General features: G+C 36.1%; 1 protein-coding gene across 1 annotated transcript; it reads right to left on the reverse strand.

The window, feature by feature from the left end:
- Positions 1-893: 893 nt before the first annotated feature.
- Positions 894-23,118, reverse strand: nploc4 (NPL4 homolog, ubiquitin recognition factor). Its single transcript, NM_199807.1, is given in 17 exon segments — positions 894-1,418; positions 3,596-3,698; positions 6,727-6,846; positions 7,029-7,121; positions 7,335-7,406; positions 9,629-9,789; positions 10,026-10,152; positions 10,233-10,304; positions 10,711-10,797; positions 12,820-12,999; positions 13,194-13,317; positions 13,403-13,497; positions 15,157-15,205; positions 16,629-16,856; positions 16,960-17,069; positions 21,724-21,804; positions 22,945-23,118. Coding segments are annotated over 17 exon segments (1,875 nt in total). The 5' UTR covers positions 22,960-23,118; the 3' UTR covers positions 894-1,260.
- Between the last annotated feature and the right edge of the window lie 1,397 nt (positions 23,119-24,515).

Below are 24,515 nucleotides of genomic sequence, written 5' to 3' on the forward strand. Positions count from 1 at the left end.
AAAAGACAGCATAAACCCTGTGTCCAGCCAGTGAAACCTGTCTGCTGAACTACACAGACCAATCTAGAAGATCTACGAGGCTGGTTTACAAAAAAACACCAAGTCCAAGGCAAAGATGTCAATCAAGTGGGCTAAGCTTTGACTTTTGCTTTAATATTTGTAGCTCTGTTTCTTCCCTATCAATCAATCAGGTTTTCTGGATCTCCACCAGATGTGGAGTCGACAAGCGTGTTTAGAGACGGCCCTGACAGAGCCCTTTGAAGGTGCAATGATGCAGGCTCCTCAAGGGCTGAAAGAAAAAAGATCCACAACTGAAATCTGGACAAGCAGCAGGGGGACGGAAGGGGAAATTGATAATGAAAGGCCGATGACAGAGAAATGGTGCAGAAAAGGGTACCAGCACCAAAGTTGAGTGGCCACAGCAAATGTAAACCAATCCACATTCAAAGCATTGCTTCTCAAGCCTCTAGAAGAGATCAGTCAATTACAATCTTGAGGAAAAGGAACCGCTCTTTGGGTCTCTCTGCAGCCAAGCCAAGATTTCAAACTTCAATCTAAACAAGAGATCAGAACCAACGCTCAAAGAAGCTCACCGTCCATCAAAACAAAGTGAAGAAATAGGGAGAAATGAAAGAAGCCATGTCTGCTGGGTGAAGAAAGTGTAGAAACACTACAAAACTAAGAAAGTAGATGTGGTGATGTGAAAAAGGTCATTGCAGCAAACCACAAAGCTCCTTCAGCTGCACGTTTACTTCAAAATAGGCCTGCAAAAGGTATTTCCCTCAACATATAAAATCTTTCTGAAATTAAATAACAGCATCAATCCTTGTCTATTGATTATATACACAACATCCTTAGTGAGAGTTGGGGAAAGGTGTTTAATATCAGAAAAATTGGATTCACCAATGGCTTTTATTGGACCGCAAAGGGAGATGAGTGGGGGTGGCAGGAGCTTCGCCCAAGTGCTTTGTCAAAATAAACGTCCCAGAATGCACTGGGCTCACACAGAGTGCTACATGGGTACGACCATCATCTTCGGCCATCAATCATCATCATCATCAAAGTGATGCAGCTCACAGCATTGGATTGGGCGCATATTCGAGCACACGGCTGGCTTCGGCATTAGACCCGACGCAGTCAGTGAGGGAGGGGGCGAGTTAAGGGTTAGGCATACTAAAACGGCAGGAATACAGGGAAGCACGCCCGCTCTCACTGCTGTTCCCGGTGGGATGTACGGTGTAGCCCGGGTTCATTGGGGTTTTAGCTGCGAGGCAAACTGCACATCTCGCAGTGCTCAGTGCCGGGTTGGTTCATGAAGGTGCAGTGGAGGCAGGACCACACAGCTGAAGAGGACTGTGGGAGAGGTGGACCACCCATGGCATAATCCAGAGATCCCGATGACTGCCCTCCAACTGTGCCTTAAAATGACAAGAAACACAATGAACTCCATTAGCCTAAAATCTTAAAAAGAAAACCTGAAACCACCGCGTTTATTTCACTTATAGACCCTTTACACAAGACTGTTATGAGGCGTTTCAAGAGTTCACACTTAGCTGATAATCAAAGCTTATTTGGCATGCTGTCCCAGGAGAGAGCCCTGAGCTCGTAATATCCTTGAGCCCGGGGCTCCCTCCTGTTAGAAGGGCGAAAGGGGAGTTCGAGCTCAGGTAGGTCTCGAGAACTCCCCTGCTTGTCGCGTGAGAAGTGTAAACTAAGTTTATATTGGGTGATAATTTGTTTTAGTCGATTGGCTATGGTTTGTTTTTGGACGGTGGGAGGAAACCGGGGAACCCGGGGGAAACCCACGCGAACACTGGGAGAACATGTAAACATGTAAAAAAGTGGTGTTCTTGGTGTGAGGCAACAGTGCAAGCCACTGGGCCACCGTGTCGCCCTATAAGAAAAGGGGGAGGAAGTAGGGGTGGAAAAAAGAGGCGGGAGCTTCAAGACGAAGATTACTGGAGTGAAAAACTCAGAATTTTTATACTGCTTCCGTAATCATCTAATAGGGCAGATTACGGAGCTAATAAGGAGCCAGGTCTGTTGATCATAAGCACGTGATCCTCTCAAAATTAGTTTATGAATAAACCACACTTAAAGGGTCGCGAAACACCAAAACACATTTGAGATGTTGAAAGTCATTTATGTGTCCCACATTTCAAAAAACACTATTAGGACACTTCTGTTTCACAAAAAAATAGAAAATTGGTTGTTTTTGCGTTATTTTAAACAAATTCGTTCTTCTGGTTAGAAAAGAAATTTTAGCGATTAGATTCTTATGTGAATTCATACCTTGATCAAAATGATTTAGTTACTATGTTTACAGTATGTTAATATCACTACAATATTATGGACTGAAAGATCTGCTGTAAATGCTGCTCTCCAAATGTAAACATGTAAACGCCTTAATCAAACTATTACCACTGTGTATGATTTTTGCTGCATTTTGTTACAGGATAGTCTATACACACAGCAATTTGACGATATTCTCTGTATCTACCAAGGTTTTTTTGCCATATGGTGTGCGGTATCAAAAATTCCATTAAAACTACACTCTTCCAGCAATTCCTCGCATCCAAAATCTTGTTTGTCACAGAGCGCAAGCATGAAATGTTTCTGAATAAAAGTGAAAGTGCCGAACTGCAGTTAGAGTCGACAAAGAATAAAACACTTGAAAGTACATAAAACTTCAGAGGAAACGTGAATAGTGTGTTGACGCAAGGATGTTAATCGAATTATGTGCTATAACATGTAAAACAGGATCATGAAAGGAACATTCAAAAAGCAACTCATGTAAACACCTTAATCATATCATTGTCTTATTCAGCTTAAGGCAAATAATCAGATTCTAGCTGCCTTTATCAGTCTCACACTTTTTTTTTCAGCAAATAGGATTTTTAAAAAACTGATTTGTTGTACTCTCCCATTCACTGCGCTCTGAGTTTTACTTTGATGACTTCCGCCATGCCCTTACAAAACGCACTTGAGGCAGATGTAAACCTGATCCCTTAAATCACTTCAGGAGGTAGTCTGGGTTTGCATTCCAAATTAAACTGGACATGTCTAAATGCATCTGTTTATTAAAACCACATAATATATATAAAATGTATTCCTTCTAAAATGTAAAAAAAACTAAAACCTGAAAACAGTGTTTTTTTTCTTCATTTACAAAAGGAACAACGTTTTGTTTAGGGGATGGTGTGCTAAACACTAACTAATGAAAACCCTTTACAATTTCGAATAATGCCTTGTGTGTATCTGCATGACAACAATTGATGACTTGAGTGATGATGTCTTACTTGAACAAAAGTGAAGCACAAAGCCTCTTGTAGCCTACATTTTAAAATCATTTGCATGCTAAATAACATATAAAGCTCACAATTCCTTAAAAATACTAATAATTAAACAGTGTGATCTGTCTGATGCTTAAGTCAATGTAAATTTGCATATAGTGCTGGATTTGAAGAGCAGATTTATATCCGTTAGTAGAGACAAAATTATGTGGCCAAATGTAAATCAGAACGTTATCAGAAATCAATCCGGTCAGAGAAAACAGACCCTAACAGAAAACAAACGATTTCTTTATAACACTTACTGCAGAGTTGCTCAATTGTGGCCCACTGTTCAGATTTCTTCCAGGTCTGAGCCAGCTCCTCATTGGATGTCTTCACTGCATCCAGCAGAAGGCCAATGCTGTCCTGTTGACATAAAGGAGAGGATGTAGATGTCATTTAAATTACGTGTGCAAGAATTACTTTTATTTCTTAGTATTTTTATATAACCAAAAAATGAAAATGGCACAATGTGAGGAACATAAAAACAGAAAGAATTACAGTGTTATAGTGGGAGCTTGATGTGTGTAGGATTATATATTATATCGGGACTATATAGCCATGGTTCAAAAGACATGAGATATGTGGAGTTTTAAATCAGCTCTATTGACCTTATTCTAAAATGTGCCTGTTTTTGCAACTGTTTTAGAACTTCAGATTCAGTCGCTTACGGGAGAAATGACCAGGAATAATAAACTGCAGAAAACAGCCAAACTACCTGATCTACAAACAAATGTTTGCATGACTATATAGACCAAGTAGAATAATATAATAAGAAAATATCAGTTTGCAACATCAAACAGCAAAACGAGCAGTTTTTAACATCTAAAAATGAATGGAAGTGAATGAGACCGGAAGTCTCGAGCCAAAAAGATTCAGATGGCTGCGCCTGCTCGTCGACAAAGAATAAGGTGAATATCTATGTTTGTAATTTGTTCATTTTATTTGTTCATATTATGCAGGTTGCACTCCCAACCAATCTAAAACTAATAAATCATTTTTAAATAGAGCTATTCAAGTAATCTGGTGAAAGTGTATATATATATATATATATATATATATATATATATATATATATATATATATATATATATATATATATATATATATATATATATATATATATATTTATATTTATATTTATATACATACACACATACACACACAAACATACACACACATATACATTAGGGATGTAACGGTATCAGAATTTCACGGTACGGTAATACCTCGGTATGAATGTCACGGTATGGTATTTATTGAATCATTTACAGGAAAAAAAAACTTTTGAAAATACTCCAAAAAAGTGCCAAAAGTGTCAATGACATACAAATTAGCCATCTATCTGTTAGCTTTGAAACAGGAACTTCAATTTTAATAACAAAAAATTATTAAACCATGTAAAAAAATAAAGTTTCAATTTAGTATTGTTGAAAACTCATCACATTTAACATTTAATCACTCACTCACTTAGATAGAGATGGGTTTAAAGGAAAATTATCATATAACTAAAATCTGGTAAAAGCTGGGATCTCTGGGTATTTACAATGTCCCCTACAACAGAAAAAAAAACCTCTCATTTGGGACTGAGGTTTCTGGGACAAGAGAGATATGACTTGGTCCAGGTTGACAGCAGTGGGTAACGTTGTGCATTGTCTTTCCCCCACTTGAGAAGACAAACCATGAGTGAGATAGAGGTCTCTTTGCGGTACAAGTCAATGTCTGCATCAATCTGAACAGTGTGCTGTGTTTCTGCAGTCCCCATGACTGTTATTAGTTGTATTCCCCAATTTGCAGGCACGTGCACACATAGGGCTCAACCTGTGCAGTGCGCATGCCCTTTTTAGTCTTGGATAGAAAATGCCCTTCCAAAACGATCAAAAGTGCCCCCGCGACGCGACACAACCTCCGTCCAGTCCAGCCCTTCAGTATGCGCGCGACAACACCTCTCGAGTATGCGCGCTCAACCCCCCCTCGGCGCTTTACAATACGCGCGCCACAACACAGCTGATCAGAACGCGCGCGACAGCACCGCTATTCAGCACGCGCGCGGCGACAACACCCGCTTTAGGTTCGATCATTTCCATCTTTTTTTCATCTCCGCTACTAGCAGCACACTCCATTTCCACATTACTGGATCTGTAGCGACAACAGACCGCAAAGGATTATGGCCACGCCGGGGCTGATGGGAAATGAAGTTTCAGCTAGCTCCCGTTCGCTTCATTCGCCTGAGCAAATTTTCTCAGAAGACCTATAGTTTTACCGAGTCATACGACTTCGGTAATATCGAAAAAATTTAATATTGCGGTATGACGGTATTTACAATACCGTTACATCCCTAATATACATACATACATACATACATCTATCAGAGGTCGTGTTAACTGAATATTTTCTGTCATTGACTGATTTTTTTTCAGCAGTGACAGAAAAATCTGAAGGTGATCTGTCATTTTGTCAGATTATAGTGAGGGGGATCTATTGTAATTTGTAGTTAACTGTAATTCCCACTCTTGTCCAGCTGATGGCGATTGTCCTTGTTTTGTCTCCTCTTTGTCACCGCTGCATACACTTGAGAAAATCTCACAGCAGCTGACTGTGAGACGTTTCTTTAAAAGGCCAAATAGATGCAATATTAATAATAAAGGTGAAAAAAGAGGAAGTGATGCAGTGGACGATGAAGAACAAACAGACATAAATCCTCAGTCGCCGACAGCTGTTAGTTACGAGCCAACCCAGAGGAAGCAAGGAGGTCAGGTGCTTTGGAGTGCGTTGTAAGCAGAGGGGTGCAGAAGGAGCGCAAGCTGTAGTATTTTTTCCTCTGTGAAACGAGTGCTTGCAGGTTCGGGAAATGCCACATTCAGAGAATCAAGCAAACTTAGTTCTGATCACAGCCTTAGGAGAAATGTTTCCTAACTACAAAACGCTGGCTGAAGTTGCGCAAGTAATTCCGGTCTTTGGTCACGAGACAAAGAGGCAAAGACACAGAATTTAATGACAATTGCGTCTGCATCAGTCTCCCTTGATGCGTTTGATTACGCACAGGCAAACACCTAGTTCAGGTCGACGCAAGAGGAAGTTATGAGTTAAGGCAGATGGGAATTTTTGTTCATTTGTCAAATAAATAAATGGATAGTTTAGCCTATATGCTCTACGTGCAAGTTCATTATTAAAATATGAATGAAAAACGCAATTAGAAAGTTTGCAAATTAAATAACGATCAATAATAGGTTATGATGGAAATTTTACAACCCTCTCCCTCAAAATGACGGACAATGAGAAAGTCCAACACGACCTCTGATATATACATAGATGCTCTGGGATATACCAAAAATAGAAAATATCAGATTCTTCCAATATCTCGAAGACCTAACAAATATGATGAAAAACTCACCTGTAAGGGCATGACCTCGTTGGTGACAAGAAAGAGAAGCAGATGGAAGTCTGAGACGATGTCCAGAAAGGAAGTGGAGGACGTACACTGGGAAAGATACGTTGCTAAACTGTGGAAATCCTGCACAGACACATTTTTAGGAGAATATTTAACAAGAATTTCTTCTAGAAATTGGATTTACAAAAAGTAGAACAGTGTAGTGGTCACATTTAGCAAAATAAGATGACAGAAATCTCCACATGCGACAACCTTAAAATATTCTTCCTTGACTGAAGAGAGACTTTTGAACAGTAAATTGGTACCTGAGTCTCTCCCAGAGCATCTCTGTTCTCAATGGGGAAGCGAAATGTGGAGGAGAATGTGAACACTGGGTCTTTTGGGAAAGTGGTGGTGATCTGAAAAAGAGGTTTAAATAACAAAATCACTAACAAATAAAGCTTAAAAATTCCAGCTTTTTACAAACATAGAATCAATCTAGAAAGGGTATTTGTTCACAAAATTACTTCACCGGCAACACTTTAGCTGTGGCTTTTTATCTGGGACATAAAGGCTGAGTGTCTAGACTTTAAAAGAGCAAATGTAGTTCTAATATCAATACAAGTACTTACATCAATAATCAAGTACTCCACTGGCAGTGGTCGGGCTAAATGTGTGATGTCATTGCCGAATTTGTCTTTGTCCTGGAGGTGGAAAAAAAAAAAAAAAGATTTGAAAACATGACCTTTTTCATGCCTCACTGACAAATAATCCCCATAATTCCTGTGACAGACGTGACACTGATAAGACTGTTTATGCCCAAAGCAACAGAAATATGAACCATCATTCACTCTGTTAAAAGAAATGTGACAAGCTCAAGTTAAAGAAAAACTCAGACTGTTCAGAAACATCATTCAAACCCTACATGTGTGCAGCATGGTTACTGTTACATGCTGGAACAGATGTAAAACTGCTCCACTGTACATTTCTAAAAGTGTGCATGTATACTTTTGTTTTTTTAAATCTGCAGACAGTAAGGTTTAAAAATATATATTGTACTAATACTCAGCAAAATGAGTTTAACTTAACCCTTGTGTATTGTTCAAATTTACCACCCTTTTATTAGGCTGGTGGCTGTTTTTGACCCGTTGACTTTCATTATAACAATATTTTTTAATAGCCAAGCCTTGACACCAAATAGTCATGCATTTTTGATTGTTGGTGGTTTTCCCTGTTGGTAGATGTAATTTTTACGGTTTTTCATCAGTTGTCACCATTAACTCTTTAGATGAACAGGGTTTCTACAGGTTTCACAAACACTTTAAGACATTTTTAAGACCATTGTGAATGAAATTTTAGACAGGGCTAAATGCTAAGGTTTTTTTTTTTTTTTTGAATATCTCAATTAGAAAAGAATTTCACTTACCCTATCAAAAATTATTAAAATTGAATACATTTAATAATGCAATAATACTAATTTTGTTAGATTTTTTCAATCAATTTTCAAAAATATCCACTCACAAAGCCTACAACCTTCATCAAGAACAGAACAAAACATAGCTGTCAATTACTTCAGTCTAAAATAATAATAATAATAATTTAATAATCAATGATATAGGTCAGGTCAGTATCCTCGGCAATAAATAAATGGAGAACTTTTAAGCAAATGTTATTGTAGGGAAAATAATTAATAGCTTTTTTAAATAGAAGGTTTTATCAAGATTGGAATTGTTGGTGATTGTATGGGTGTTAATAGCCATTTTGGGTAGCTATAGATTAGATTAGATCCAAATTTGTCATTACACATGTACAAGTACAACGCAATGAAATGCAGTTTAGGTCTACCAAGGAGTGCAATAGCAGCAAGTGCAGGATATACAGTTGAAATGTAAATTATTTGCCTCCCTTTGAATATTTTTTTATATTATTTCCCAAATGATGTTTAACAGAGCAAGGAAATTTTCACAGTATGTCTGATAATACTTTTTCTACTGGAGAAAGTCTTATTTGTATTTTTTGTTGTTTTTTTGTTTTGTTTTTTAGCTAGAATAAAAGCAGTTTTTATTTTTTTAACATTATTTTAAGGTCAAAATTAATAGCCCCTTTAAGTTATATATTTTTTGATAGTCTACAGAACAAACCTAATTCAATAACTTGCCTAATTACCCTAACCTGCCTAGTTAACCTAATTAACCTGGTTAAGCTTTTAAATGTCACTTTAAGCTGTATAGAAGTGTCTTGAAAAATATCTAGTAAAATATTATTACTGTCATCATGGCAAAGATAAAATAAATCAGTTATTAGAAATGAGTTATTAAGACGATTATGTTTATATACGTGTTAAAAAAAATTTAAAAAAATAAACGGAAAAATAAACGGGGGCTTATAATTCTGACTTCAACTGTGGGTATAAGTTATAAAGTGCAATTATAAAAAAACTATAATGATATTTACAGAGTGATGTACTCTGAACATTATATACAGGTTGTATTAACTATAGACAGAGATTTACAATAGACGAATACATGTACAGGTTGCTATTAATAATCAGAATTATACAGTACACGAACTAAGGAAAATTAAGACCTGTTAAAATAGATTTAAGACCTTCAACAGAACATTTCAGTAGATTTAAGACTTCAAGGCCTAAAACTTAGCTTTTGAAGAGAGAAATCTGTCTGAAAGCAGAAATCTGTTATTTTAAATTGCAATAATATCACAATACTACAGCTTTTATTAAATCAAATAACGGGATATCTAGAGGGAACGAGGATTAAAAAGAATGTAAAGTCAAAAACACTTACATGGATTAAACCTTTGAATGATATTTATTGTGCAAGCATATAATTCCTAATTGCATGCAGCATACACATTTAGCATCACGCTATAATGACTGACCATCTTTAGAAGCGTTTTATTCAAGTACCTTATAGAAGACATCAGGGACGTACTGCTCCGTGCTGGACTCTTTGGCATAGCCCAGTTCAGGAGCATCTCTGCAGGGCAGTAAACACTCGTCCCTCACCAGAGCCATGCACTGATTGGACACCTGATACCCTTCAAAGTGCACCTGGTTATCGGGACCACCTGTCAACACACATACACACAAAAATACAAATACTAAGAGTCAAAACACACTCTATTTTTCAGGAAACTAATTTCTATAAGCTGTAAATGTGTTCAGTAAAATTTACAGAGTGATTTATCAGCCTTGAACCAAATAGGACACAGCCCTCTGAAACAACCAAGATGCTTCAATTTACAACCCCACAGTCGAACATAATAGCAGTAGTAAATCTTGTGCAAAGGAGGAAGCCGTGTACCTGTTGCCACCACTGTGACAAACTTTGATCCAAAATGACCATCTGGGGAAAGCCGACACATGTTGGCTTGCTGATTCTGAAAGTGTCCAGCAGTAATACACTCCTCTGCACTCAGGAAGTAGGAATCCTGAAAAAGGCAACATGCATCTATTGATCAGTAATGGTCTAAGCAGTTAGTCGAGGCTCATCTTTCACCAGCCAACTCACCTTGTTTCTGGTGTAGCGGACAGTGCCTATCCTGGTGTCCTCTGACAGCAGATCTGTAAAAATCCACCCCACCTATAGAAAACATTATTGTAGTTATTCATTTTATTCAATTACTCATATTATTATTTATTGGCAAGCAACTTCACATGGTCAGGCGGAAAAAATGGGTCACTGTTATCATCCATCAGAGTAGCTTGAAGGCATCATATGGAAGCCATAGAGGTGTGGAGAGAGAGGAACTCTAAGAATCCCATTTAAGAGCCTTGTGGGATAGGTGAATACACTGTGGCACATTTACATTTGGGATTTATAAATCCATATTTTGAGGTTGGATTGTTTTGGTGCAGCTCCACCATAATAATAAAACATTATTCAACGAAGTACAACACAATTTAAGGCCATTTTCTCATTTTTCTGTAATGACTAGGGAGAATGTGACTTTTTTTTTTTTTATTTAGACATGGAAAAGGTCTTTCACCTTCCGCAGGCCCAGTTTGGCAGCTATTTCCTCGACTGCATCTGCTTTGGGATCTTCAATCAATTCCAAGCTGTTCTGAGTTGCAATCTGATAGAGAACAGATTAGTATAATCATATCTGATCTAGATAAATCAAAATACAACAGCTACGAAGTGTGAACATGCACAACTTTGACAATAATTGAAAGGGATAATTCACCCAAAAATTGTAATTTACTCACCCGCAAGTGGTTTCAAACCTTTTGAGTTTCATTCTTATGTCTAACACGAATGAAGATATTTTGAAGAAAGCTGTAACCACAGACTTCCATAGTAGGAAAAACAAATACTGTGGAAGTCAATGGTTACAGGTTTCCAGCTTTCTTCAAAATATCTTTTGTGTTCAAAAGAAGAAAGGCATTTAAAGAGGTTTGTAAAAGTAATCAAGTAAAAGGATGTAAATAATAAAGATTTTCATTGTTGTTTCAACTATCCCTTTAAGAACAAATTGGACAACATGGCAGACATCAACAGTGACGTTTTCTCCCTGATCAAATTATTTTTGATGATGTCCAAAACCCGTTTCTGAAGGGGTACTGTCCTGCAGAGTTTAACTCAAAGCTGAACTCAACACCCCTGATTAAACTAAGATCTTCAGACTCTAATCATCTGTGTTTGGACACCTCTGGATTGAGCTGTATGGTACAACAAAATGGTCTGAATATTCAGATTCTTATTTTATTTAATGCCATGTCAGAAACAATGGCTATTTTCATGGCAAAAAACATTTAATTAATAAATATTAATCTATTAATAAATAACAATAACAAAAAACAACAACACATTTTTGTACATTAATATATGATAAAAAAAACTATATTTGCCTAGTGACACATTGCTAAATATCTCAAGCGAGTTCATTTCATTAAAAACTCTTCTGCAGTCATTAAAAGCAGGACAGTCTAACAGAATGTGTTTTACAGTAATAGGAATTTTGCATTAAAAAAAAAACACTGAGTGAGGTCTTCACTTTTAAGCAAAAAAGCTTGGGTTAAAGGAGGCTGCAAAATGAACTAAAATGATTTATATATTCATTACATTCTGACAATGAATAATACTGTGTCATGTCTAATTATGTCAAGGTAAAAATCACGTTTAAATTTTAAAAAAGGAAAAACTACAATCAAAGCATAGTTCCAGAAATGTTGAGAAAAAAATCTTGAAATCAAAAATGCTGAAAACCTCTTGTTTAAATATCAGTCTTCTATTGCCCTCTTGTGTTTATTCAGCAGCAGTGCAGACAAAAGATCAGATATTGCTTTAAAAGTTATACTTAATACTATTTTTCTAAAATGGGCACTAGAGTAGGATTTGGCCCAAAATCTAAATCTCAATAAATTGAACGTTTTAACTCTATTATGATTAATAAACGATTGTTTTTTTCCCCTCATAGTTCACGAACAAGTTTTGTACTGTAAAAACACTCACTTTGAGTAAAGGACGCATTATCTGATTTTAAAATAATTAAAGGAAACACATACTATCTACTATTTATGATTATTTATTGAACATCAACGTCGAACAACTGAAATTAAAGCACACATTGCCCAAAACCAACACTCCTTTTTTCTGATAAAAAGTGAAACTAAATAACTTGCACTTTTATGAAACTAAATAATTTTTTTTAATGTTTTTATATTAAAAGTAGAAAATAAGCAGTATGTCTTCTAAATAAAATAACTCTTGTATATCCTGTAAATATTTCAAATATAAAACAATATTATATTTTTATTGCAATAGAAAATATGCCGTCTGAAGGAATCTCTGAGTCAGCTTTCAATCATCGTCAATGTAGCGCAAACGTGTGACGTATAGTTACAGTTTTTGAAAGGTGAGCGGGTATGCGACCGCACCAAACCATACCCATGCACTTGACGAAGAAGTATAAATCAGCCTTAACAGAGCGATGTTACATGACTCCACATGCAGTAGGGAATGTATTTGAAAAAAATTTACCTGTAAAAATTAGATCGATTATAAATTCTGAATGTAGATTTCGATTACTTTTCAATTAATCACCCAGCCCTACACTAGAAGACGACAAATTTTGTGTCAGATCGGAATTCCTCACCTGAGGAGGTTCATAAATGGCAGCAACCTCTGCTCGAATGCCGAGAGGGATGTCTTTGTGCTCGGTGTAGCGTCCGTACAGGTACCCCATCCGCTGGTTTCCCGTCTTCCTCCAGAAGTCAAGGAAACGGTCAGCAATAGTGTGGTTCTCAAACATGATATTATCCACATGCCGATATTTCTGTAACATAAGATTTCATCAGGTCAAACCAAGGACAGTAATAGGACACCGTCCCTCAGGGAGCGCTCATTTACTCGCCGGACCAGCAAACAAGAGATGCAGATGTCTTCAAAGCTAGAAACTGACGAGCAAACAGGTTTTCTGTGTGCATTGTAAGAGTGAGATGAAAGTAATGTTAATGGGGAGCTGGGAACCTGTCTGTTGAGAGTGATGGCGCTGGGCTGGCACTTGGTACAGATGCCCTCTGGCCAAGGCGGATGCCCCTCACAGCCCGATTTAATCTTACAGCTGATATTCTCAAGCGCCACAAACTTCCCCCTGAGGAATAGAAAAACTTGCTTAAAATCACTCTATTCCTGATGTCCATTTCAGGGAAGTTTTGAAAATTCCCAGAAGCACTTACTTGTCTGCTCCTCCGGTGAGTTTCCGGATGTAGGCATGAAAGGACATGTGTTTGACCGGAGGGTCAAGATGGTTCAGATAGTCTTCATCAAATGGCTATTAAAACAGAAATATGGAAGATGAAAGAGCAAATGTAAATGTAATGCATAACTATGTGATCCAGTAATGCACAAGCCTTGAACATGCATAGCCGAGACTTAAACATCTTTGATAACATGGGGCAAGTTAATTATCAGGAAATTAATATTTGAAGATAATTAATTTATATATGTAAGCAACTTGAAGTTTTAATCTTCATTTTAGCTATTGGAGTGTATTTCTCTTTTTTTAAATAAATAGTTTTTCAATAAAACTTTTTAATTTGCATGCAATTTGAAAAAAAGTTTCAGGAGCCTGTTTCAAAATAAAAAATAAAGTAAACAAGTAAAAAAAACAAAGTAAAACAAACAAACAAACAAACAAAGAGTGATTTTGGAGTTTACTACATTTCAGTTGTATTACTGGGCATGTAATATAAGAGCACTTTCGTTTGGGTATAAAGACGGGTTAACAGATTGGGGTGACATGAAAAAAAAGTCATGTTCCCCTTCATCTTGGCCTGCTTTACTTAGCTTTATCTGCTCCCCCATATCTCAATTAAACAATCCAGTGGTTTCTAATACATTTAAAATTTAGAAACAGGTTAGAAAACACTTCAAGTGGCAAGCATGTTCTGTCTTAAGCCCACTGACCGAGAATCACTCATTTATCTCTCCTCAAATTTCAGGTCTGGTCTAATTAAGGGATTTATTATTTTTTTTAAATATTTACAAGCTCTCAGTTTTGCCCAAACTAATTTTAGATTATGTCCCCCCCATTGACCCCCTAGTAGAAATTTTGTTTCCACAAAACCAATTTATGAAAGATGGAATTTCAGTAATATATAATAAATTGTCTCAGTTAGAATGCGAAGTTTCATTAGAGCATCTCAAAATGGCATGAGAAGAGGATCTCGGAGCAGAAAATAAAACTGGCAATGGGAGACATCAGGCATGCTTTAATACAATTTAAGGATTCTGAAGATTTTCCCTTCTGTAGACCCACTGTGTGATAGCTGCAGTCAAACCCCGGCATCGCTCAGACACATGTTTTGGAGTTGTCCTATAACAATTAATTATTGGATTTTGGTTTTCAATTAATATCAGAAGTGGTGGGAGAACAAATATAACCTGGTGATTATTTAAGCTATACTTGGTGTTAGTGATTAGGCAAAATTATCTAAAACTCAACGTACAGTGATTAGATTTATAACCTTTTTGGCACGTAGATTGATTTTACCGAATTAGAAACAAAAAGATCCTTCACGTTGCTCCACAGTAATAAAAAATGTCATGTCTTGCCTGCAACTTGAGAAGCTAAGACTTTCCCTTAAAAATAAAACAAGAATTTCCATGTAATATGGAATCCATTTATTGAGTAATTTAAGAAGCAGTGATTAAACCCTAGTACAAACACCGCAAATTCCCCCCTTATTAAGTTCATTTATTTTTTTTTCTGTCTGTTCTTTTCCTCTTCCCCCAACTTTTCTCTATTTTTTTTGTTCTCTTATACCTAACATGATGTTACCAATTTTTGTTTAAAAAAGAAAAAAAATACATGTAAAAGTTATAATTTGTCCTGATGAGAATTTTAAAAACATTGTTTCAATGTCATATGCAAAATACAAAAATGTGTTTTCTCAGCTCTGTGTGAATGGGGAGAATCACAAGTTCTTACCTCTAAAGGTACACAGTGCACACATTTCCCCATGGCACCATGCCGGCACCTGAGAAACAATGACAGAGAATCCTTGTAAACAAAGTATTCTGCAGTCCTCATTTTGCACCAAATTATACACTAAGCTCCATAATGCAATAGCTTTAAAGGGGTGGTCCAGAGTGTATTTTTAAGGCTTGATTGTGTTTATAAGATGCAAAGCTTCATTTGTAAAAGAAAACCATGTTATATTTTTATACATCTTACTTTAATTACATACAGCTACTTAGCTAACATGAAAACGACTGTCATATTTAATGGTTCCCTGAAAGCCCACCCTCAAGAGGCTCTGATTGGTCAGCTAACATAATGTGCTGTGATTTGCGGATTGAGTCCACGTCACCAGGAAGCATTACGACTAGTCATGCCTCTACTGATACTTCCACTAATGCCTCTGCTGTGTAAATACTGTCAGACATTGTGAGCCTGAATTAAGACAGAAAGTGGAGGACACAGGTGAACCTTATGCTTGCTCTCTAAAATAAAACCTGACAAGAGTCTTTCATATATATTTGAGTTATAAGCATGTGTAAGTAATATGAAACATATTCACATATCTTTTGCGAGTTTGTTATTTGAGATGAGAATGCAGGGAAAGCGACCGCATAAAGACACTGCAGCGCTGGTGAAGATTGTGGCTGTTTACAGCGATTTGATGGATAAATATGAATTTGTAGCTAAATTGGTAACAGTTCCAAACAGCATTTCCCGTTGTTTACATTCTTGCTTACGTCCTTGCTACAATACACCGCTAATGTTAGAAATAGTGCATGTAATTGATCAATTTTAACAAATAAAAATACTTACAGGTTGTGGCTCAAAATCCACAGCTTATGGCCCCTATTATCAGGAGTTTTTAGCTGAATCCAGCACTGAACTGGGAGAGATTCTGGAAGCTCTCCTTTGTCAAATGCTAGCTATATATTTTTTATAATTCTCTGGAACATAATTAAAATTAAATTGTAAGCACTTCTCTCTTGGTGCCAAGTCCTTTGGAAGCCCAAATACAGAAACAGCAGAAGCTCTGTGGAAAAGCAGCGTTTGGACGACATTTTAGCTTTCTCAGCAATATCAATGCAGCGTCTCTGGCCATGCCGCTTCGCAGGGTGTGTGTGTGTAATCTAAAGCGTTTGTGACCTCACTTACCCACATGTGTTTTTTTGTATTGCCCAAACTTCGTTCCCTGTAAGCTTTGCTAAGCTAACTCTGTAAAAGCCAATGTCTCCCTTTGCACTGAACTTTGAGCGTCTTACATTTAAAGATGTTGTTTATGTTCTCACAGCTACATCACACATCAACTTAAGTTTAAAATATGATATAGTAGTGGACCACCCCTTTAAAATATGGAAGGAAAATAACTTAATAAACCCTGTCAAGACATGCAATAAAAAAAAAAATTGCAAGGCAGTGAAAAAAAAGAGAGGCCAACTCACAGCTGGGGATCTCGGTTTCTGTAGATCTTTCCCTCCTGCTTGGACAGATACTGGTCAATATCATCCTCTGGGATCTGTGGTGCAGAGTGTGAGCGGGATAAAGAAGAAGAAGAGGAGGAGGATGAAGGGAAAGATGGGAAAGAGGAAGAGGTGTGAGGCTGTGCTGTGTCCATGTTCTCACTGGAGGGTCCAGCTGAAGATGGGTAAAGAAAGAGCATGTCGCCATGCCTAAAAGACAAGAGAGAAAGCTCAGTCATCTTACTTACATAAGACTTCTTTGCTCACACATGCACAAACAAGTAAGCCAATCTCTCACAACAAGCACCCTTACTTGATTTTCAGCAGGCTGAGGGCTTTGTTTTGTGACAGGATCTCACCAGTCTTGTTCCGGTTCAGGTAAACTGAGAAGCCATTTGAACTAAAGCCAAACTCTTTGGCAACCTGGCAAGAGGATTGCAAAGAATGTCAAAAACAAGAAGTCAACAAGTCTTTCATTGTTCTTCCTTGAACAGATAAAACTAAAATAAAAGCAGCAGAGTAGTTCTCACAATAACAAAAATAATATGCTACTCATAATAACCTTTATTTTACTTTTACGGAATAGTGAGAAAATCATGATTTAGCCGGCAGCTAGCTCTCTGCAACTCTCACAAGGTCGCCCACTGAAGCTAAGCAGGGTTGCGCCCGGTCAGTACCTGGATGGGAGACCACATGGGAAAGCTACATTGCTGCAGCAAGTGGTGTTAGTGAGGCCAGCAGGGGGCGCCCAACCTTCGGTCTGTGTGGGTCCTTATGCCCCAGTATAGCGACGGGGACACTATACTGCTCCGTGAGCACTTTCGGATGAGATGTTAAACCGAGGTTCTGACTCTCTGTGGTCATTAAAAATCCCAGGATGTCCTTCGTAAAAGAGTAGGGGTTTAACTCCGGCATCCTGGCCAAATCTGCCTATAGGCTTCTGTCCGTCATGGCCTCCTAACCCTCCCCATAACAGAATTGGCTTCATCACTTCACCAATCAGCTGGTGTGTTGTGTGCGGTCTGGCGCAAAATGGCTGCCGTTGCGACACCCAGGTGGATTCTGCACACTGGTGGTGGATGAGGAGATCCCCCCCAATGTGTGCCTTGAATGCCTTGAATTGGAATTATTATTATTATTATCTTGATTTGAAGCAAAAATAAATTGTGATGCTTATTTTAGACAGAATCTTGCAGCCCTAACATACGCAACAACTGTAACTCAACAGGCTGGTCACACTTCAAACCAGACATAGTCCACTACCAGGTGGTTGTTAAATCAATATAAAAGAGAACCGTACATTAAAACAAGTGCAGTCTTAGAAACTTAATAAGAATCCATCATAAACTGAAGAGTGTCTATTACACACAAAACCCCAGCAGAATTCCCATGTCAATATTATGCATGCCTTTTTAAAAATGCAGTTTCTGTGCGCATTTATTTTAATCAGAAGATAAACAAGCATACATATCTCACTCATCCCTTACAACAAGAAATGTTAACATCTCGCTGTCTGTTTCCTGCTATTTAGTGCTAAATTCAAAGAGTGAGACGGTCTCAATTGATCGGCCGGCTCACTCTCCTCCCTCATGCTGAGAGACATGAATCTTTAATGGCTCCTGCAGTGTCTACATCAGACAAACACAAACCCTCTGCCTGTCTCAAAACAGCCTGCAGAATTTTAAAGCCTTCAACAGACCAAATCCTCTAAGACTTGCATATTAATAAACTCCTAATCAGTATTCAAGCTATAAAAGGCTAAAGATAAAAGACAAGGCTGGGGTAACAAGATCTAGTTTTATTTTGAAATATAGAAATGATCACACCAAGTATAATAAAGTATAATAGAGTCTATTTGAACTACATAATTATTATTATAAGCATTATGCTGCTTTAAATCCTCAAGCTCTTTCAATTTAGACATATTCTGAGTGGTTGTCAATGTCAAACAATGACAGAGGAAAAAATAAATCATCCAAAAAGTTTTTTTTTTTCCTTTGCACCACTAATCTTACAGTTTTGGTGTTTGCTAAGGATGCTCCTATCAGTATTTTTGCAGTCAATACTGAATACAGATTCTTTGTCATGGTGATCGGTCGATACAGAGTACCGATTGTGATTCTTCAAGCTTTATATAACTTTGTCATTGCATAAGCACAATTACCCTTCAAGTATGAGATCTCGCCTTACCCAAGATAATAAATTAAGGATGTTGCATACATGTAATGGTCAGTAGCAGCTTTAAAAAAAAAAAAAAAAAAAAAAAAAAAAAAAAAAAAAAAAAAGAAAAGAAAAAAGATAAAACATTCAAAAAAATGGTATGACCAAGGACTAATAATGCAACTTGGAAGCATGGCTCATGTGTTGTAGCACTGCTGATGCATAACTAGGATGATTCATTCCAATTAAAATGCTTCATCAAAAGTATTTTCTACCCTGATGCATCTTTCTCTCTCCTTTCTGAACTAATACACTGTGATTTTTATTTCTTTCTGGTTGTATTTTTATTTTAAGTTATTTTCTTTGTACATTTATCATTTTCTCCCTTGTTTTTGGTATTTTATCATATAAAGACAAAATACTATTTGGACAAATATCCATAGTTCACAACAGTTAAATTAAAAACACTTCTAAAGGATTTATTAATGTCAAAAGTTATTTTTGAAATCAGAAGCTTTCTTGATCAATATATTAAATTGAATTATTTTGCTTAGAATTAGCTCATATTAACTACATATTAACTAACACATTACCTTATGTTAACAAATGAAACCTAATTATAGAAGTGGTACATTATCTAGTTTAATATACCTGATCTAACATTTTTATTATAATTTTTTTTTTTTTTTACAAGTTTTGCTATAAAAAGACATTTAGATGACGCATTTATAACTGAACTAAAATACATGAATACTACATTTTATTTTTGGGGCATTTTGCTCACTTTTTGCATCATTTTGGCCCCAAACCCTGATTCATTCCTGACTTTGCAGCAGAACAAACTCCGCCCGTCCTGCTTTGCAGCACAGTGGAAATGGGTGTCCCTGCAGCCCACATCTTTGAGACTGCAGTGTATGGACATACAGGTCTCCTTTTTCACAGCCGCTTCATTAATAAATAAACACGGAGCACTCAGCAAGAGTCCATACTGCCACTTTTTAGTGACAAACAGGAACTGACACTGTGCTTTTTTTTTTTTTCACCCAGAGTTATTCTCAGCTTTTTTATGGTCTGGTTATAATTGTCACTATTGCATAAGTGCTATCTGTGGTAAATAGTAACAGCTACTGTTGTAGCTTTATTGAGCAAATAAACCCAAGTATATTCAGTATTCAATCTTTGTCTTCATATATGAATTTAAAAAAATATGTATAAATATATATACAATAAAGTATAAATTATTAAAATATATATTCATCAAAGTGACATCCACCAGCAATCTAGTTTTCTCATGTGGTCTCCCATCCAGGTACTTACTGAGCACAGCCCTGCTTAGCTTCAGTGGGTGACCATGTGAGAGTAGCAAAGAGAGAGTTGCTGACACATAACCTGCTTGTCTACAAAGGCTAGTTGATTAACGCATTATTTCATTTTTTGAACACATATATTATATAAATGTAAAATGTAATTATGTTTGGGGTCTGTATCTGGATGGCTGCATTATTTTTACAGTAGAAACAGTAATGCTGTGAAATATTATTACAATTTAAAGGAAAAAAGTAAAAAAGTTCTAAAAAAATACCTTTTTAGGCTGTAATTTGCTGTTCTCCCTGTCATAAACATAGTCTTGTGTAAATTTTCATATATGTTGTTTGTTATTTACTTTATTATTTTTTTGTGATAGAATCTCAGTGTAACTAATCTATTATATATATATATATATATATATATATATATATATATATATATATATATATATATATATATTTGTATTATTATTATTTAAATGTTTCATTTATTTTTACACTTACTGTTAAACGTCTTTACACCCACTTTCATTTTTTATGCTTTAAACTTAAAAGATAGCAACAGAATCTAATATTCATGGGATTATAGTGTAATATCCTTTAGAAATTACTCCAATATGCCAATTTGTGTCATTTAATATCAATTATTTATCAATATACAGGGTGTTTCAAAATAATACCAGAACTTTTGGGTTGATGTGAACATCTATGAACTTGGTTTCTACTGGAAAAAAACTTAGTTAAGTACTCTTCACACATATTCATTGATTAATTAAGCAAGGCTCCATCATGTTTCCGTGATTAAATACATATTTTCAAAGTTGTGGTATTCTTTATTAATTACACTGTATTATGATTATGAATAATGTTAAACATGCTGAACTGATTAATAGCATCATTTAAAAGATGTGATTGATTTTTTATAAATATATACAGCTGAATTTAAAATTATTAGCCCCCCTTGAATTATTAGCCCGTTTATTTTTTCCCCTAACTTCTGTTTAACAGAGATAATTTTTTCAACACATTTCTAAACATAATAGTTTTAATAACTTATTTCTAATAACTGAAATATTTTATCTTTGCCATGATGACAGTAAATAATATTTTACTAGATGTTTTTCAACACACTTCTATACAGCTTAAAGTGGCATTTAAAGGCTTAACTAGGATAATTAGGTTAACTAGGCAGGTTAGGGTAATTAGGCAAGTTATTGTATAACGATGGTTTGTTCTGTAGACTATCGAAAAAAACATATAGCTTAAAGGGGGTAATAATTTTAACTTTACAATGGTTTTTAAAAATTAAAAACTGATTTTATTCTAGCCAAAATAAAACGCATAAGATTTCTCCAGAGGAAAAAATATTATTAGACATACTGTGAAAATGTCCTTGCTCTGTTAAACATCATTTAGGAAATATTTAAACAAGAAAAGAAAATTCAAAGGGGGGCTAATAATAATGATAATAATAATGAATAATGATATTTACACAGAGAGAGAAAGGGATCCTACAGTGTCTTTAGATGAGATAAGAGCTGTTATTTTAGTTCCATAAAAATTTGAAAAAAAAAAAAACAAAAAACAAAATAATAATTCCCTTCTTGTACCTTCTTGAGGAAAGCTGCAGCTGTCTCATGTTTAGTAGAGCTGATTTTTTTCATTCCATCTGGGGACTGAATACGGACGATCTGTCAGTGAATAAACAAGAGGAAGAGAAGTTTCTGGTTACTGCAACAGCTTGCTGTTCACTCCTATAACCACCAACACATCTAGTGCAGATTTACTGATGCATAACAAATTACTTTAAATGAAACACTATTAGAAGAATGTAATTTATGACATTATTGTCATAACTGAATGATAATTAGCACAAAACAATCCAAAATAAATAAAAAAAATAAAACAATAAGGTTAAGTTGGCTTTATATTCGCATATATATATATATTATTTTTGAACAGTCATAACTTGACATGATCTCGATATTGTTTATTATACTACTTTGAATATTGGGTGTCAAATGGCATTTATCTAAATATGACTTCAAAACAACATTAGCTCTATTTAATTGACTATGAACTATGTTGTACTTTGATAGTCATTGGCTGCTAATATGATTTACCATTTAGAATTTGCTGAGAATACTTTTCTGAAATTATGTGATTAAGGAGTCCAAATGTGCAAAAATAAAACCAACTTTAACTCAATAAAAAACAGGTGGTTGTAGGGCAAACCATTGACATCTGACACTCAATAAACAAGCACTAAAGTCTCCACATACCACACGACTAGCATCATATTGAATGCCTTATTATATTATACTCCCGATCTCAGTGCTTTCACCCTTCATACAAAACCAAAACAACAGATCAAGAGCTATTCACAACACTTTAATAAGTTTCTCAGTGTCAATTTAATTCCCTGATAAAAGACTACGAGAAGCTTTAAAGTGTCCTATTTCTTCCTATTTTGAAGATGTCAGCTGAGGCGTTTTGGAACTATTAACGTTAGATAAGATGAATTTGCACGTTCATACTTTAATAAGCAGTTGAGATGAACTTACACTGACACATCTTATCTACATCACCTTGTGCCAAGCCGAATAAAGTCAACTTCAGCAGAAATTACACCCCCTAGCAAAATAGCATACATCAAACGAGAGCAATACGTAGCTAACACACACAGAGGCGTTGTTATTAGAGTTTGAATCGTTTCTAGATGCTTCTGCTTGAGTCTGATCATTAGCATAATGCTAACAATTCTGCTGCCTCATCACTGGATGACAGACTTCAGTCAAACTGTCCACATTCACACGCAGACTGACACTTACTATGCTTTCTGCCATGTTGATGGGATGAACCTTCCCTCCTGGTGCCGCTGAAATGAGAGCTGGCTTATTTTAATTTCGCTGTTTATCTGATCTGCTCGGGTCTATGCAGCGATGCCAAACTCACAGAGCCGGTGCTACATCTATATGCGTCCGGGCTATGACGGGATCCTGATTAAAGCCACCGGCGAGAAACAAGACTAATGTTGTGTTCCTGCATATGGTCATTTGTTTTAAGAAACGGCGAGAGTGTATTTTTTAAAATAACGAATTACACCTCTTTTCTTGAGAAACAAAGAATGATAATCATTCAGTTTTAGTTGTATGTTAATGGAATTTGCATTTTGGATAAAATCTAGTTTTATTGGCAATACTACTTTTGAATAGATATGAATACAGGGAACAGTGTATTAGTAAGGACCACCATGTTCTATGGTAAGTGAAAGAAGAAAAGGACATAACTGGCTCTTACTGCAGATGAACGTGAGGATGAGATGGGTTTTAGTGACAATGAGAATGATGCAAACTGGACATTTGATAGAGACAGTTCAGGTAAGTTAGCCCAGAGGCAGATAGGACAAGCATAGTGTAGTATATAGTATAATTTATACATAATGTTAGATAGCTACATTATTCTGATGCATCTGGATATAATAGACTTGTTATTTATTTGTTATATTTACTGGAGAATACATTTATATGTACTGTATGTTGTGTACATAATATTGATTATGTATAATATTGATAAAACAATATGTGTTTTGTTTTTAATAATATTCAGCAAAAAAGAATGGAATAAATGAAAGCAGTTTTAATATGAGTTGTTGGAAAGTGTGTATAAGGTGTCATTCATAAGTTCTGTGTTAAAGCTTATAATACTGCAACACTAATTAAATAATTATTCATTCATTTTCTTGTTGGCTTAGTCCCTTTATTAATCCGGGGTCGCCACAGCGGAATGAACCGCCAACTTATCCAGCAAGTTTTTACGCAGCGGATGCCCTTCCAGCCGCAACCCATCTCTGGGAATCATGCACACACAGATTCACACACACACTCATACACTACAGACATTTTAGCCTACCCAATTCACCTGTACCGCATGTCTTTGGACTGTGGGGGAAACCGGAGCACCCGGAAGAAACCCACGCGAAGGCAGGGAGAACATTCAAACTCCACACAGAAACGCCAACTGAGCCGTGGTTTGAATCAGTGACACAGTGACCTTCTTGCTGTGAGGTGACTGCACCACTACCTACTGCGCCACTACCTCGCCATAAAATAATTTTAAACAACAAAACTATTAATTATAAGGAAAGTTTACAATTTTAAATTTCTACGTTAGATCCACTGTTGGACGTTGTTGATATGATATTGCAACATATCATAAAGTACCTTAAAAAATAAACTTTTTCCAATTTTGTTTTTTACAGCACTTCAAGTTAAGCCATTTTAAGGCAAGGCAAGCCAAACTTTATTTATAGAGCACAATTTAATACAACCGTAGTTGATCCAAAGTGCTTTACAATGAGATAAAATATTTAAGAAAATAAAATAAAATAAAACTTGTATTA

This window comes from Danio rerio, chromosome 12 (genome assembly GCF_049306965.1).
Source record: "Danio rerio strain Tuebingen ecotype United States chromosome 12, GRCz12tu, whole genome shotgun sequence".
NCBI classification, from domain to species: domain Eukaryota; kingdom Metazoa; phylum Chordata; class Actinopteri; order Cypriniformes; family Danionidae; genus Danio; species Danio rerio.